Here is an 18,512-nt window from a genome sequence, read left to right as displayed (position 1 = left end):
GAAATACAAAAAACAGATGCGTATCCGTATTAATCTAGGATACCCACACCTCCAGGTTAGTGGCACAGCACGATGCTTCAGAGATCATCCACATGCAATTAACAGTGGGGAAAACTGCAATTCAAATTGTAGCTTGCTACAGATCACCCACCATGTCCCAAGACTCCCATTCCGCATTTCTGGAAACACTGGGAAACAATAAAGGTCCTACCAAAACACCCTGATATTTGGTGATTTCAGTTACCCAAGCATTAACTGGGAGAACTACTAGAGTACTAACTCCCTTGCCCATAATTTCCTAGAATTTATAAACTCAAATGCCCTGGATTCAATGGGTCAGTACCCCCACCAGAGGTGACAGTGTATTGGACCTGGTCATCACCAACATGGGCAGCAGGTGTTCCACACAGGAGGTCAATCCCTCGCTGGTTAGATCTGACCATAAACTAATCATTCTGGATATCCACATTCTGCCCCCACCCTCGGTCAAGGAAACCACCATGAAAAACTTTTCAAAAGCAAACCACTTAAGACAGAGGTGGAAAGTTCCAAAGCCCCCATGCTAAAGGATAACGCTGCCCAAGCTGCAAAATCCTTTACTAATACACTCTACGGGCACCTACAAGAAATCATTTATCGTGCTATCCCAAGCAAAACCTAGACTCACTCCAAGAAAAGGAAACCAGTTTGGTGGACTCCTGCCATAAACAAGCTATACAATAGAAGGAGGAAAGTAGTACAGAAGAGATTAAAATCCCAAGAAGGTAAGACTTCCCTGATCAGTATCGGCAAGAAACTACAATTCCTCATAAAATCATCCAAGGCTAGCTTTGAAAGAAAAATTGCCAAGGACTCCAAAGATAACCACAAGGCATTCTTTAGCTATGTCAGGAATCTAAATGACAATTCTCAGATCTGCTAGGAGTTGGTGCAGAATGGCACAAAATACACTGAACCGACCGATATTGCCAACATCCTGGCAGACAGGTTCAGTGCAAACTTCACCCCCAAAAGGGCCCATAACCATGCCAGAAGAATGTAGTGCCCCTGAAATCAGACACAGGTTAAAACAGCCCTCTCCAAAGCCAAAACACAACATCAGTGGGACCGGACGGTGTCCCAGGCTGCGTCCTACACAAGCTCAAAGGTGAACTTACCCCTCACCTAAACACACTGTTCAAACTCGGCCTCTCTACAGGCTACATGCCAATAGAGTGACACACAGCAATGGTTATTCCGCTGCACAAAGGTGGAGCCACAACAGACCCGGGAACTGTCGCCCTATAAGCCTGACTAGCTTGATCTGCAAGGCTATGGAGCACATCATCATGGATCTCATTAACAGAGACATTGGGGACCTCCAAACACTGGACCCCACCCAGTTTGGCTTTAAGGGCAAATCATGCCTCCTACACCTGGTGGACTTTTTTGAGACAGTTACTAAGGCTAAAGACGAGGGGACGGTGGTCCACACAGCCTACCTAGATCTTGCAACAGCCTTCGACACCATTCCCCATTCTGGTATTATAGACAAACTCACCAGCCTGAACATAAACCCCTATGTCACGAGATGGGTTGCCAACTGGCTCACAGACAGAACCCACATGGTAAGAGTTGTGGGAGCTTGGTCTGACTCTAAACCGTTTACAAGTGGCGTTCCCCAGGGCTCAGTCCTAGGACCCCTCCTGTTCGGCATATACTTCTCAGAGGTACAGGCAAGCACAGGCGGTCTATGACTGACCAAGTTTGCAGACAACTGCAAACTAGGGGCTGTAATTGACTCTCCAGCTGAAACATCCTCCAAAAGGATTTCACTCAGAAAGATACCTGATATCAAAACCATGGCCTCAAGCTAAATGCCAAAAAGTGCATAGTCATCCTCTTTAGAAAAAACAAAGTACCCACAAACTAATACATAGGTGGTAGCCCCCTAAATACGAAGACTTAAGGGATCTGGGGACCCAAGTAGATAGTAATCTCTCCTTTGATAATCACATTGCCAAAGTGGTTAGAAAATCCTTCTATGTGGCCCACCTAATCACAAAAAGGTTTGCATCCAGATCAAAAGTGGTCATTTTGCCCCTCTATGCATCACTCATCAGATCTGTCAGAGTACAACGCCCCATTTGGGATGTACCTTACAAGACACCTGTAACAGCTGGAAAGACCACAGAAGTACGTCACCAAGAGGATCACTAGCCTCAAACAGATGCTCTATGCAGCTCGACTGAAGAAACTCCAGCTGTACTCTGTTGCATACCGCCTACTCAGAGGTGATCTATGCCTGACATACAAGGCCATGTCCAACCCAGAATTGATGTACATGCTCCACCTAAAGAAAACCATATCCCCTTGAGCCACACGCTCTAGGGATCTAAACCTCACCACAACAATAAATTGGACGTGCTGGAGGGGATAGATTCCTGTCCCAGAGACTTCCCGTGCTATGGAACAAGATTCCAATCTACGTTGGGCAGGGCTCCTCACTAACACTCTTCAAGAGAAACCTTGACGAGTGGATGGGAAACAAAGTTTACCCCGGGGATCACTTCAGTGGCTCTTCTGGACAGAGGCACAGAGAACTAATCTAAAGGGACGGCAAAAGCCACCACATTCCGGCTAGGCTTATAAATGCCTTTGGGCAGATAGCCTAGTACTTACCTATGAAGATTCATGCCTGTACCATCTCAGCTCATTATAATACTGAGCCACCTCTTTTTTTCTCACCCTCTCATCAAACAGTTCCTGAGAGGAGCTAACAACTTATGGCCCCCTAGGAGAGCACCCACCCCTGCCTGGGGCCTTAACTTTGTACTGGAAAAGCTCACGCTTCCCCCTTTTGAACCTGCTGCCTCAGCAGAGTTAAAATTCCTCTCTTGGAAAACAGCCTTGCTTTTAGCCATAGCTTCAGCAAGAAGAGTGTCCGAGTTACAGGCACTAATGGCTGTGGAACCCTTCATTATTTTCCATGCTGACAGGGTTTCCCTCAGGACTAACCTGTCCTTTATGCCTCAGGTGGTGTCCAGTATGGCTCTAAACCAATCCAGCCATTTGCCAAACTTCTTCCCTAATCCTCAGAATAAAGGGGAAAGGATCCTGCACTCCTTGGACATGCACAGACAGCTCAGGTTCTACCTTGACAGGACTAAGCCTTTCAGAAAATCTGATCAGCTGCTAGTCAACTTTGCTACAGCAGGGGCAGAGGGTAAGGCCATTTCAAAACAAAACATTTCCAAATGTATAGCACACTGCATCCATTTCTTCTACAATCACCATGGAAAACCTACCCCACAGGGTATTGGAGCACATTCCACTAGGGCTACTTCTACCTGTATAGCATTATTCAGGTGAGTCCCTACCAGGGGCATTCTGAAAGCTGCAACCTGGAGTTCTGTACACACCTTCACCAAGTATTACCATTTGGCTAGCTTTTCTAAATCCGGGGCTGGATTTACAACAGCAGTCTTGCAAGACGTACTAGCCAGCCCTAGCACCTATTGTCTGCCTCCAACCTTCCTCAGCTTTGGGAACCGTGATGACTGCAACAGTGAAACAAGAAGAACATAGTACAATTGTGTACACTTACCATAAATGTAGATGTTCGAGTGTATTCACTGTTGCAGTCCTGGTTCCTCTCCCTCCAGCCCCCTGGCTTTCTATATCTTTCTACCTCTCCTCTCTATGGCCATTCTTATTGGCTTTGGTGTTTACTTTTTACTGGTGCTGTTCCCCACCATATACCAGCTCCGTATGTGGGGGCTCCTGACATTTGGGGCAAGAAAAACTGATGTAATGTCATCAGCTGCCTATTTTATACCCCTGACAACCTGACGTCATGGAAGAAGCGATAGCATCCGACACAGAAATACTAAGACTCTTGTATTCGTGCCGACTGAGGGCTACCTGCAGGCAGATAACCCAAGTGTGATGACTGCAACAGTGAATGCACTCTAACATCTACATTTATGGTAAGTGTACACAAGTGTACTTTGGGAAGCCCTACCAGCGCTCCTGAAAGGAGGTCCGACTGTCCTGCTCTCTAGGCAGTCGGTGGTCGCTTATCTTTGTATCTAGACACCTGGCTCAAATAAACGACAACTGGGTACAAAGTATAGTTTCTAGAGGATATTTCATTCCTTTCACCACTCCCCCTCCATTGACAATAAAAATCCCGGACATTCCACCCAGTTACAGGGAACAAGCAACAGTAGAGGTCCAAACGTTGCTAAGAGAGTCATCCAACCAGTCCCACCAGACCAGACAAGATCCGGAACTTACTCAAGATTCTTTTTAGTTCCAAAAAAGACAGGGGACTGGAGACCTGTTTTGGACATCAGCAGACTAAATTGATCTGTCAAGAAAGAGAAGTTCCGGATGGTCACGCTTCAGTCGATACTTCCCTTCTTTGGAAAAGGCAATTGGATGTGCTTGATAGATGTACAGGATGCGTACTACCATATAAAAATGGCCAGACCATCCAGGGATCATCTGCAGTTCCAGCTGGGAGCCCATCATTACCAGTTTCAAGCCCTGCCCTTTGATGATGTTTGTGTTTCACTGTTGCAGTAATCACATTTGGGTTATCTGCTTGCCTTGGCCCTCAGTCGGCCTGATTATCAAAGTCTTGGGTCCTGCGTCAGTTGCTGTCTCATCTTCCGTGACGTCAGGTAGTCAGGGGTATAAAGCATGCAGCCAACACCAGTCTTTCTTGCCGTGCAGTGCCTGAAGCAGAAGCAGTTCGCAAGTGCGGTTGGCAGACTCATGATATTTTCATTTTCGAGTTTCAGAACCTACTTCTTCAACTAAAGCGAAGTACCCCGTTGGGGAAAATTTTTCTTGCTCTATATCCCGTTGGGGAAACTTTTTCTTGCTCTAAACCTCTAAACAGATATCAGTAAAAGTCCGTAATTGTATTTATTGTGGAAAGCAAATACCTCATAAAGATTTTCATTCATACTCTATTCCTTGCCTAGGCCCTGACCACGGCGTACCTCGCTGTCGGTTTTGTGCCTTATTTAAACCACAAACTATTCGTCGTCTGTACATTTTCGCTTCTAAATATTTTGGTACTCTGTTCAATTATCCAGATATGTCTTCGGTAAGCCACCCGACTACCGCCATTCCGAAAAACAGCAAATATAAAGACAGAGACAAGCCGCCTAGGTCCAAAGCTGCCGACTAGCTTCTAAGCTAGTCGCCAGTTCACCGGTACTCATTGAGGTGCTTTCGCAGCCCCTGATACCTGCTACTTAAGATTCGCAGGCCTCTACTGAGACCCATTCGGAGTCCGGTATGCCGTGAGATGCTTCAACTGTGGAACCTGCAGATGTCTCTACCTTGGATGGGTCCAGAACCACTGTGCAGGCATTGGCTTCTGAGGGTGTATTCAGGCCTACTGATTTGCGTATTAAATCGACGCCATCTTCTTCATCTAGGCCTAAAACTCGAACCATGCTAGGAAACTGATGCCCAGACCGCATGGTCGGGCCTCTATGCCTAAAAAACAAATAAGAATGGCTGAAGACCTTATTACTTTAATCAGGGAAAGCCAACCTTCCCCCTCTGAGACCTAGGACTGAATTTGCTTATGATACTTCTGACCAGGTTTCTGAAATTTCTGTCTCCTCTGATGACCAGGATTTACCCTTATTTATCTGTGAGGATTCTGATGCAGAAACCCTGCATACTCTTAGGGAGCATTTTTAACTGGAAAAGCCAGGATTACTCTGATTCTAAAAAGAGGCTTAGAGATTTCTTACTCCTGCCCCAACACAGGCCTTTAGCTATCCCTCCTGTGCTGGACATTGTTGACTATGCCTTTTCGGAATCTAACTTGGCCCCTGACTCTCTACCTCCTGCTCCCAGAAAACCTGATAGATATTACAGGGTTCCTGATTCTCACAAGTTCCTTTTTAAAAATCCTGCTGCAGATCCTGAGACCATTTCACAGGGACCCAAGGGCATTAAGGCTACTACTGCCAAAAATCCTACCCCCTCTGATAGAGATTCCAGGGCCCTGGATAGATGGGGTAAGAAGGTATACACCTTTGCAGCCTTGGCCATCAGGGCCTTAAATTACCAGTTTCATATGTGAAAGTATCAGCAGCATATTATTGGATTGCTTAAACTGAAAATTGTTGATTCCTGATTGTGCTCAAAATAAGGATTTACAGGATTTGATGCATTCTGCTCTACAGGTTGGAAAACATACTTTGCAATGTGGTTTTGATTCACTGGAGGCATCTTGCAGGGCTGCTTTCACAGAGTCTGTACTTAGAAGGCATGCTTGGCTTAAGGAGCAATCTTTGCCAGATCATGTTAAAACTAAATTGCTGAATGCTCCCTTAAATCAGGACCGCCTGTCTGGCAACATAGCAGAAGTAGTTCTTAAAAATATTGGAGAAAAAGCTAAATCTATGCAAACTGTTAAAGATTTCTTACAAGTGCAGCCTCCTAGATTTAGTAGGCATTGGCCCTCAAAAAATTGGTCCTTTCCTGCCTCTTCCAGGCCTTCTCAGTTCAAACCCAGAACCAGCAGAAAACCCAGGCTTCAGTAACAGGGTACGCACAGGACTAAGCAGTGGGGGCCTCCCACTTCCAAATCAGGGAGTAGTAAGACTCCCCCTATGGTAAGCTATATCAGTGACTTAAACTTCCAAGCGCTTCTCAACTGACTGCTCCTTTAGGGTGAAGCTCTGCAAGCAAAAAACTGGGAACTCATTACCCAGGACAAATGGGTTTTAAACAGTTTCCCAAGGATACAGATTTCACTTCCACACGTTACCAACCCCAAACGGTTGGCCAGATCTACCCCCAAATCAGTGGGCAGAGGCTCAAAAGCAATAACTCTCTCTCAGGATTAAAGGCTATTCAGACTGTGCCAGAAGAGGAAAAGGGACAAGGTTTTTACTCAAGACTTTTCCTGGTACCCAGAAAAGACAACTCATGGCATCCTATTCTGGACCTGTTTAACCTAAACACCTTTTTGGTGATTCCAAATTTCAAGATGCTAACTCTTCACCAGTTGCTTCCCATGATAGGCAAAGATGCCTGGTTGGCAACACTGGATTTAAAGGAAGCCTACCTGCACATCCCAATCAGGGAATCTTGCAGAAAATACCTACGCTTCAAAGCAGGCTGCATGCACTATCAGTTCTCTGCACTGCCCTTTGGCTTATCTATTGTGCCCAGAGTATTCACAAAGTACTTGGCTCCAGTCATTGCATTTTGCAGGCAAAGAAATATTCATATATACCCATACCTGGACGATTGTCTAATTCAGGCAGAAAGCCAGGACATACTTCTGAATCATCTGGCATTTGTACAAAAGGTGTTAACTTGTCTGAGGTGTACACCATAAATGAAAAGAAATAACATCGGGTACCCTGTCGTCAAATTGTATTCCTGGGAGCAAGCTTGAACACACAGTCCCAGATGGCTTTCCTCACGTCAGAGAAGCAAATTCATTTGACAACTTACTCAAACTAGTGGCCACAAAAAACCTGCTATATCTGCAAGGCAAATACTGCAAGCCTTGGGGTTCATGGCCTCGTGCATTCTACTAATTCCATATGCTAGACTGCATATGAGGAAACTACAGTGGTATCTAATAAGCCTATGGTGTCAACATTCTCAGGATCTAGAAGCAATGATTCCTATCATACATTGCCTACGGTTAGAATTCCTTTGGTGGGCGGAGGCCTGCCACCAAAACAAGGGAGTACCATTCACTCTACCCCTTGCCGCCCAAACCCTAACAACAGACACATCAGACTATGCATGGGGGTTTCACCTGGCAGGGAAGTGCATTCAGGGGGCTCACCTGGCACGGAAGTGCATTCAGGGCAAATGGAACCCAAGTCAAATGTACCTGCATATCAATCAAAAAGAAATGTTAGCTGTACAGAATGCTGTGACAGCTTTCAAGGACCATATTCTTCCGGGACAATTAATGTTAAAGATGGACAACACCACTGTTATGTAGTACATAAACAAGCGGGGGGGGGGTAGCCATTCTTACCCCCTCTGCAGACTAGCCATGGCTCTGTAGAACACAGACGTGAGCTACCAAGTGCATCTACAGGCTCAATTCCTGCCAGGAAAACTAAATACACTGGCATGGACCCACACGAGTGGAAACTGGAACCAAAGATTTTCAACATGTTAGCAAATGGGGGATCCCAGATATAGTCCTGTTTGACTCTCCCCCCCCCCAGTACTACCAATTGGACAAGTTCTGCACAAGGACTCCCCACAAACAAGCTTGGAAAGTGGATGCTCTGTCCTTCAGCTGGAAAAATCTATCAGTTTATGCCTTTTCTCCTCTGCCTGTCCTCTCCAAAGTACTACTAAAGGTCAAACAGGACAAACCAAGGAGGATACTGATTGCACCAGACTGGCCACGCCAACACTGGTGTACCCCCTTTTGCGCAGTGTGTCACAGCTGGCCCCATGGCACCTCAGACCCCTACCCTGCTGTCTCAGCAGGAGAGCCAGATTCTGCACCCCCAGCTTCAAACCCTGAACCTGGCATCCTGGCTAAATTACATAATCTCTCTGTTAACATCCCTCAGTAAACAAGTGTCGGATGTTATTTTGGAGGCAAGGAGGCCTAGTACTAGAAAATCTTACTCTGAAAAATGGAAAAGATTCTGTGCCTGGAACCAAGCTCAAGGGATGATCGCAGCAGCGCCCAATTTACCTCAGATTTTTCAATACTTAACTGAGATGCTTCACAAGGGCCTTTCCTTTTCCTCCATCAAAATTCATGCCTCAGCTGTTTCAGCTCATTACAACACAGAAACCACCCCTCTTTTCTCACCCACTGCTCAAGCAGTTCCTCAGAGGGGCCAAAAACTTAAGACCACCCAGGAGAGTCCCAACTCCAGCCTGGACCTTTAATTTTGTATTGGAAAAAATCATCATTCCTCCTTTTGAGCCAGCTCTAACTGCAGAGTTAACATTCATTTCTTGAAAAACCGCTTTCCTTTTAGCAATCACTTCAGCAAGAATTACAGCCCCTTATAGCAGTGGAGCCTCTCATCATCTTTTTCATGCGGACAGGGTGTCCCTCAGGACCAATCCCTCTTTCATGCCCAAGGTGGTATCCAGTATGGCTCTTAATTAGTCCATTCATTTGCCAACCTTCTTTTCTAATCCACAGAACAAAGGGGAACGGATACTGCACTCCTTAGATGTGCACAGACAACTTGGATTTTACTTTGACAGGACTAAACCTCAAAGGAAGTCTGAACAACTGGTGGCATTTGCTGCAGAGGGGAAGGCTATTTCTAAGCAAACCATGTCTAAATGGATAGGCCATTGCATTAATTTCTGCTATAAGCACCATGGAAAATCTATCCCACAGGGGATTCGACCCCATTCAACCAGGGTTGCATCTACTTCTACAGCGTTTCTCAGAGATGTCCCTACCAGAGACATCCTAGAAGCTGCTACCTGGAGTTCTGTACATACTTTCACCAAGTATTACCATTTGCCAATTTCTCTAAATCCAGAGCTGGCTTTGCCACTGCAGTCTTGCAGGGCCTTTATAGCTGGTCCAAATGTTATCTAAATTTCTCCTCCCATCCTTAGCTTTGGGAAGCTACCCAAGTGTGATGACTGCAACAGTGAAACATGAAGAAGATAGTTGTGTGCACTTACCATAAATGTAGATGTTTGAGTGTATTCACTGTTTCAGTCCTGGTTACCCTCCCTCCAGCCCCCTGACCTCTTTTGGCTATACCTCTATTCTCCTCTAGTATACTTAAAAGCTTTTTGGTGTGTTTGCTTTTTTGTTGGAGGTATAATCTTGTATGTATGTAAATATATATGTGTGTGTGTGTGTATATGTATGTATGCATATATATAATTTATTTAATTGCTTCCCATTAAGGGGGGCACCTGACATCTGGGGCAAGAAATACTGATGTAATGGTGTCTGCTGCATGCTTTATACTCCTGACTACCTGACATCACAGAAGATAAGAGAGCAACCAATTCAGGACCCAATACTTTGATAATCAGACCGACTGAGGGCTACTGCAACCAGATAACCCAAATGCAATGACTGCAACAGTGAGTACACTCTAGCATCTGCATTTATGGTAAGTGTACACAACTGTACTGTCTCACTACAGCCCCCAGACTATTCACCAAATGTATGGCAGTGGTCACGGCTCACCTAAGGTGTTTAGGCTCCCAGGTGTTTCTGTACTTCAAATGGCTCCTCACTGCCACCACCAGGCATCAGCTCATACAAGCCAGGGACACCACTCTTACTCTCTGCAATCATCTGGGCATTACCATAAATTCAGAAAAGTCTGCCTTGTCGCCATCGCAACATATTGTTTTTATAGGAGTAGAATTGAACACCACCACCACTTTAAAACTTCCAGCAGAAAGATTTACTTCTTCGTCAGCAGGTCCAGAACATCATATTCAGAGACAAAGGCTCCAGCATCAGAAGTGCTAAAGTTGTTGGGCATGATGGCAGCTGCAATAATAGCTATACCGTTGGGTCACTTGCACATGCGAATTATACAATGGCTGCTGTTTACTCAGTGGTCTTATCAAGAGCTCCCAATGTCTCATCTCATAATTGTCACAAACGCATGCAAAAAGAATCTTCTGTGGTGGTGTAATGTAATGTAATGTAATGATAGGTCATCCTTTTATCCTACCCTCACCAGCTGCCACATGACCACGGACTCTTCTCTGATGGGGGGGGGGGCATTTCAGGGGAGAACATCCCAAGGCGCATGGACTGAACAAGCGACACATCTGCATATCAATGCCCTGGACATGAGAGTGGTACTTTTGGCGTTGCAGTATTTTCAGGACTCTGTCCCTCTGGGGAAAATTGCGATTCAGACGGACAGCATGTCCATGGTCTGGTACTTGAACAAACAAGGAGGAACCAGGTCCTACCCCCTTTGTCGCGAGGCTCTAAGAGTATGGCAGTGGGCTACATCCACCCAGCACTTTCTGATAGCATCGCACATCCCAGGGAAATCCAATGTGATTGCAAACTGAGCAGAGCAATTTTGTTGCGTCACCAGTGGTCCCTCAAAAAAGAGATGGAGAGAATTTTCCGCAGGTGGGGCCAACCTTGCTATGACCTTTTTGCCTCCCACATGAACACAAAATGCAGAAGCTACTTTGCCCTGATTCCCCCACCGGGAGATGCCCCAAGGGATGTACTCGTGCACAGTTGGTCTCCTCTATGCATTTTCACCAATTCCCTTGATACCCAAAGTAATACAGAAAGCAAAAGTGCTGGGAAGGACCATCATTTTAATAGCCCCCTCATTGACCTCATCAGATTTGGTTCCCCTTCCTTCAACTTCATCTGTTGGAAGGGCCTTTGATTCTGGACCCAGTTCCAGACCTTCTAATGCATCCGTCGGGGGCTCTTCATCCCTCTCTTCAGTCCCTGAAATTGACAGCTTGGCTGCTTCAATTCCCAACATAGCCAGGTTCCATAACCTCTCAAATGAAACACAGCATATTTTGATATCTTCTCACAAGTCCTCTACTAGAAAGTTATACCTTAGCAAATGGAGAAGATTTTCTATATGGGCTTCTCAAAATAACATTGATCCCTACCAAGCCCCCCATTTCCTCCATATTAGAATTTTTGACCGTACTTTTCAGTAAGGGAGCTGTGGCAGCTGCAGTTCGGGTACAGCTTGCCGCCATCTCTAATTTTCACCTTGGCTTTGAAGGATTGAACATAATGTCACACAAGCTTTCCAAAGCTTTTCTGAAAGGGATCTTCCATCTCGGACCACCTGTGAAATCCCCTTATACCCCATGGAACCTACATTTTACGCTTTCATGCATTATTCTCCCACCTTTCGAGCCGTCTTCCTCATGTGATTTGAAATTTTTGTCTTGGAAGACACTCTTTTTAGTAGCCATTACGTCTACAAGCTACAAACCTTGTCCATAAAGCCTCCTTATTTGGTTTTTCATGCTGACAATGTGTCCCTGTGAACAAAGCCTTCATTTTTACCTAAAGTTTGTACTGAAGCTGACCTTAACCAGATCATAGATTTGTTCTTCCCCAATCACACCAACAACTTAGGATATGTGCTGCACACACTTGATGTTCATAGACAGCTCAGATTTTACCTGGCTAGAACAAGAGAGTTCAGAAAATCAGAACAACTTTGTTTTCTTTTCAGATTCTAGGAAAGGTGTGCCAGTGGCAAAAACAACACTATCTAGATGGTTATCTAATTGTATCACCGTCACATATTCAGCTGCCAATTTACCTTCACATCACAAAATTAAGGCACATTCTACCAGAGCAGTGTCCACATCTTCTGTTTTTTTCTTCTAGGCTTCCTATAGACAACATTTGTGCAACAGCCACTCTGTCAAGACCTCATACCTTTATCACTCATTACGAAGTTTATGTCTTCCAGGGACAGGGCCTCCTTTAGTTCTGCTGTCCTGAAAAACACACTCCCGCTGCCCATCTGTAAGAATGAACGACGAGATAGAACAACTTCACATAAAGAAGTTATGTACTCACCATAACGTTCCATGTGAGTTCATCTTGCCTTCATTCTTACTTCTCTCCCTCCTACCCCCTCCAGGGTTTTTTCGTGGACCGAGATACTACTTTTATCCTGGTTGCTCAGGTTTTCTATGGGTTTTCTCCTAAAGAGTGATAGAATGGCATATGGTATTATTAGACGCAGCAAACAAGATCTGAGGTAACTCAAGGTGCATCATGGGATAGGGGCTTGGCCTCGAGCTGTCTGAAGACGTCGAGCTTTGTAGTAGGCCGACTCGGAGCTGAGGATCGGCTCTGAACCAATCTGTAAGAATCAAGGCAAGATTAACAACTCCCATGGAACGTTATGGTGAGTACATAGCTTCTTTTTATATAATGTGCTGTGGAGAAAATGTAGGCAGACTAGTTTCATTCACTTAAGACTAGATAAGCATGATCACTCAGTAACTGGTTAGACCCTTTCTAAATGTTGGCTAATTGCCTGTGATTTAGTACAAAGCAGTGTTTGGAAATTTTGGGATCCACTCTAGCAGATCAGTAGCTACGGCTTCAGGAATGTCTGCTCAGACAAGGTCAGGCTGGCTATATGATTGTCCTATTACACATGTCTCAACTTTGTCTCGAATATGCGACACAATACATGTAATGTGAATTTAAATGGGCAAAATGTGCAGTATTTGCTACAGGCTTTTACTAGGACATTCAGAACATGGTTAAAATATTTCCCTTCATACTGGCAAATTGTTCTTTTGATGAATTAATCTGGTTAAATGCTACTTTTCATGGATAGGAATGAAAAAAATTTATAAGGAATGTGAGAGTAACCTTCCCAGTGTAGAACAGTGTAGAAAATGGAATTTTTATAACTTGAAATGAGGAACTGTTCCTCTTAATGAGGTACATTTGAAAGTTATGTCCCATCCAGACTGACTTAAAGCATTGCAGATGGGATGTCTAGTCTAGAGGCAGAGCAGGATCCTTCTAGCCTGTAAGCTGCACTGCTTTCTCTTTCAGTATGTACAGCATGTGTGCATGCATTTGTGTGTATGTGTGTATAAATATATACACACACACACACACACACACACACATATATATATATATATATATATATATATATATATATATATCTCTAAAGTACACACAGATATATAATGAATCCTCAGAAAGTGATCATTACAGTTGCACAATATGTGGTTAGAGATGACTCGCTCTGAACAGTGGATGTACAAATAACAGGATCAGTTCTGCAGGAAATACATTTTGAGTTTGGAAGTCTACATGTATATAGATCGCTTGCTTGGATTATTTTTTCGCCCGGTTTTATATTCATACTTTATGCAGTTAGGTAATGATACAGATATGTTTCAGTTTCATATTCAATGTGTTGTGTAGTCTGGTAGTTAATGCAGAGGATTAAGGCTATGAACTATGTCGTTATGGTCCAGTGTTTTATTCCTTTGGTCATCATCTGCATACTTTACAATACTGAGCAACTCGTTTAACCAGACAGTGCTCCTGGGATGAGTCTGAAAACGATTCATGTGGATTAATGCTCTCTCCCAGTTAAATTCAAATAAGTATTTATGTGCACATTTTTACCTTCTCATAAGAATGATTAGATATAATTATATGTGTCTTGCAGCAGTATTCTTTCTGTGGCTTCCTTACTACATCGCAAGACCATTTTTGGTGCAGACATTCTGACCATTTGGGCACAAAAAAGGAATATGGTGAAGTGCACAAATATAATCGGCTGCCTTCTAATTGTGACAAGTTTGAGACTACAGCCTTGCATGACATCGGGCTGATATCTGCTTAAGGCAAATTCCACTAAATGCACAAGTGTTGCAGCAATCACTTTTATTGTCCATGCATCTAGTTGTTTTGGTGAGTTTCACAACTGTATTTTACTAAAAGCTTCTTGATCTAATAACATTTCTTTTGGTTGCAAAGGAAGGTTTTTAAGATTTTGTCCCTGCTGTGGCTTACCACATGGGTGTTAACTAGCAGGAGCAGTGGGTGTTCCTTCCCATGGAGCTTGAAGCTAGCAAGTCCACACTTACTTATGCAAGTCACTGTGTAAGCCAAGAAAAATTCCTTGTACAGGCATACATTTTCCATTGGAGGGTAGCCCATTTGTCATCCAATTTTCTCCTTGGAGTAGATGATGCAGTGTGATTCCTAGTCTGTAGGGCTGTCCCAAGCCCAGAGATTCCCAGCTCCTTCTGCCATAGAATAAATGGACCCGAATGGGTGCAAGTACAGGAGCCATCTGTCTCAATCCTGCAAGGAGCTTAAAAAAAAGCTCTCATTCCTTTGGGCACATGCAGTATGTTTGTTCACCAGCATGTATAGTACTGATCAAAGAGGACCTATTTTAAGTTCAGCCTTGGTGTGAGAAAACAGAAATGAAGATGGATATCTGACATAGTGTACAAAAGCGATGTACAATAGAAAAGATAACATTTGTGCCCAAATTACTTTTAATAAAAGCTAATGCATTTCATTTAAGTAAGAGTTGAATGACAATGTATAGGTTAATGGAGATGTATTCGGGGATTATAACCAGAGATCACAGTTTCCCGCATTAAACAATGCCGTATGGCATGAAAGTAGTCCTGGAACAAAGTAAATTACCAACTAGAATATAGAGTGAGCTTGGAGATTTCTTGTGTGGGAAGAGGTTGAGGATGTTTTAATTTGTTCTTCAATTAAATTACACTTGAACAAAGAAGCTGTAATAGTTGTAAGCACACTGTGGATGTTGATAGTGTACTAGTCTTCAAAAGTTTAGAAGTTTTGTATAAAACTTTCAACGTGTCACCAGGTCCTTAAGTCTTCAATTTCTGGATTTAAAGGTCTGAGAGACTGCAACTTTTGGGTAATAAATACTTACTACTATTTTGCAGGCAAAGCATACGCAGGAAGGCTGCCAGTCATGGGGTGTTAATGGTGAAACAGGTGTTCTGACTGACATGAAAGAAATGGGCATTTGGGACCCCTTGCTGTCAAGTTGCAGACATACAAAACTGCAGTGGAGGTGAGTGGTTAACTACACCTACACAAGGAAAGTTACTGTATAGTTGCATTTCACTTTTTCTGCTAAATATTAAGTGTACAATGTCTGCCACAGACAATCTGATTTCTATAAGCATTTATTTGGTAATGACCATTAACTTATGGCAGCATATATAAATGCCCCCATCAACATGAATGGGCAGTCGCACATGTGCAGTACAGTTTTCTCACTACCACTGTAGAACATAGCACATACCTGTTGTACTTTATTTTACTGTTTCAGTGAGTATGTATTTTTAAAGCTTCTTTTTGCTGTCTGAGTAGCAGTCCTAGAACAGCCATTTGAAGTTATCAGATACATTTTGAGGTGTATTTGTATGAACTGTTTATCTGCATCGTGCCCTGCTTTGAACAACAAACCTGAGGAGGAAACTCGAGTTGAATCAAGGCATCTAGCTGCATCACACTATATTTTTGTCAGTGAATCAAACCTGCCACTGTTCTTATTCTTTTTGGGTCCTTGGAAAGTACTTTATCTTATCATGAGAATGGCTGTTTGAAGGCTGAGGAGAGGCCAAAGGTACATCTAGTGCATCAGCTGAAGCAGAAAGGTTGGTTTGTCAGGAGTCTACTTTGAGTTGCGAAATTTAGAATGATCATCTGACTTTACATGGTTGCTTATCACTACTGGGTCTCACTGGTTTAGTAATGTTTCCCAGAGCTACTCTGTTATTGCGTTAGTAGTGATGGAGATGTTCTCAGCCACCATTTGAAATACTCCAAAATATTTGCAGATTTCACTGCAAAGATCACTGGGCCAGCTCAGTGCTCCATTGTAAGCACCTCCACAAGTCCCAGGAATAACCCCTTCCCCCCAAAAAAAAATCATTTTGGGACAATGTTCAGGTTCCCAGCACCAAAGGAATTCCATGGCTTCTTCATTCCAGCCCTTGATGGCCCTGAGATGTATATTAGACTTCTACATTGAGTGTCATCAGTTTCAATTTTGCATTCTTCCAGTTCCTTCTCCAGCTTGATAGTCTGTGATCTTTTAACACTATTTAGTGCTGTGTCAAGCACATTTTATTGTTGAATCATGGGGACTTTTGCTGGCGTAGAACCAGGTAACCGTTTCTTATTCTAATGCTCCACAGTGGCTGCAGCACCATGCTGCCCTTTTTGCCATTGGTCTGTACTAGATCATCAAATGTATCCAGTCTTCCCCCAAACCATCACCCCACCCCAATACCAGTGCCACTCTTAATTTCTTGCTGTCCTTAGTGTACCCTGGCAAGTTAATTCCCTAAAAATACCAGCCCCTAGAGTCGATGTGTTTCATTCTGAATTCAACCTGTGGGTTAATTGATTTGACCTCTGATCTGGGTCAGCCTTCTTTCAGAGATTTAAATTAGAACGCTCTGCTTCCTCTACCTACAAAACACTACTTCCCTCCATCTACCTCTGATCTCATTTGTCAGCTGAGGAGACTGCAACACCATCGACAAACTCCATCTTGTATCCTTTTCTGTTCAGAGTTTTGGGCTGTTTTGTATTTCCTCTACCCTTTGTTAGACTTGTTAGTGTCCTTTTAATGTTGGTAGGTTAGTCGTTTGTCGTTGGCTTTGATTATGTTAGATAATTACTAGTTGGGTATGTGGGCGTTCATGCCCTTTTTTCTTCCTTGTGTTTTTTTGCTTAAAAGTGGTAGTTATTTTCTATATTACATTCTTCTAGTTGGTAGGTACTTTAGTTAGGTAAATGAGTAGCTAGGTTGTAGTTTTAGTAGTAGTATATTTTATTTGTAGAGAATCTTCTGTCTGGTGTTTGTAACCATTTTTGTATCCCATAGCCAGCATTTAGAGAGAGAAGGAATTAAAAAAATGTGCAGCTTGTGGCCACAAGCTACCATCTCAAGATGCCCACAATACTCTTGCATCTACTCTCTCATAGCATTGCATGTCAGTGCCGAGTGCATTATTTGTTCAGCGTTCAGAACTCTGGTACTTGGCAAGCACTGAGCCAAGCTGGTGTTGAAGGGTTTGTTGCCATTAGCAGTTACTCCTGCCTCTTCCTCTTGCCCATCACCTTGAAATAAGCCAGGCAAGGGTGATCAGGATAGGAACAGAGAGAGCAACTTAAAAGCCCTAGACAAGGGCAAAGGGGATTGCAAGCAAGTGACCCTGGGTCTTCTGACCAGCCAGAGTCGAAGGTTCCCTCTGTGCCAGTGTAGATCCTTCATCCCAGGTCTGATCAGCTATGCTACCAGCTTCATGTAATCAAGTATCCCCAGTCCCTTTTTAGTTAAGGGTCAGACTGATTCAGGCAGACTTCGCACACTCCTTTCTCTTCCATCACACCTAATGAATTCTTACCCAAGTCTTCCCCATCTCCACCCTGAACTTGAGCTTTTGTGCTTTGTATCAGGTCATCAGATTCTATTGCTGGTAGAAGGGTTTCCGAACCTCCTTCATTGGCCTCATTCGTACACCCGATCTGTGTCCCAGAATGTATGGCTCCATCTTTTACCTTTCCTCCCTTGGGCCCTTTGGCAGTGGGGTTTGTGCATCCTGTGGCTTTACCATCACCAAGTTAGGCTCTGGTTTGACCAGTTCAAGGACGGACTCCCCTCGGCCTTCTTGACTCCAGTGGTGTCTGCTTTGGGAATGCCTCAAAGCCAGATGTTCAGGGCCATGACCCTGCAGTTGGGATCATCTCCGAGTTTTGAGTTTTCCCTTGCTCTCAGGGCTTCAGCACTTGACAGGTTGGCTCAGATTTCTCTAATTCCGTAAGTAGCAGCTCCAGTTTTTCAGAGCTGGGGCAGTCCCTGCTGCGACCTGTTTGCCACTCTTGCCAGTACAAAATGCAGCATTGTTTGCACTGGAACCTTCCTCCCCCCACAGGACAGTCAATGAGGATGCTGTCCTGTATGCTTATCTGCCTGCTTCCCTTATAATAAAGTTTCTTC

General features: G+C 43.9%; 1 protein-coding gene across 1 annotated transcript in view; it reads left to right on the top strand.

Moving 5' to 3' along the window:
• Positions 1-18,512, top strand: part of CCT3 (chaperonin containing TCP1 subunit 3) — a 1,145,726-nt gene that overhangs the window by 1,031,283 nt on the left and 95,931 nt on the right. Inside the window, 2 exon segments of the mRNA XM_044079187.1 lie at positions 15,439-15,529; positions 15,532-15,569. Of these exon segments, the coding sequence (XP_043935122.1) occupies positions 15,439-15,529; positions 15,532-15,569 (129 nt within the window).

This window comes from Protopterus annectens, chromosome 8.part0 (assembly GCF_019279795.1).
Source record: "Protopterus annectens isolate FY-2018-M chromosome 8.part0, PAN1.0, whole genome shotgun sequence".
Classification (NCBI taxonomy): domain Eukaryota; kingdom Metazoa; phylum Chordata; order Ceratodontiformes; family Protopteridae; genus Protopterus; species Protopterus annectens.
This window is presented reverse-complemented; position numbering and strand designations above follow the sequence as displayed.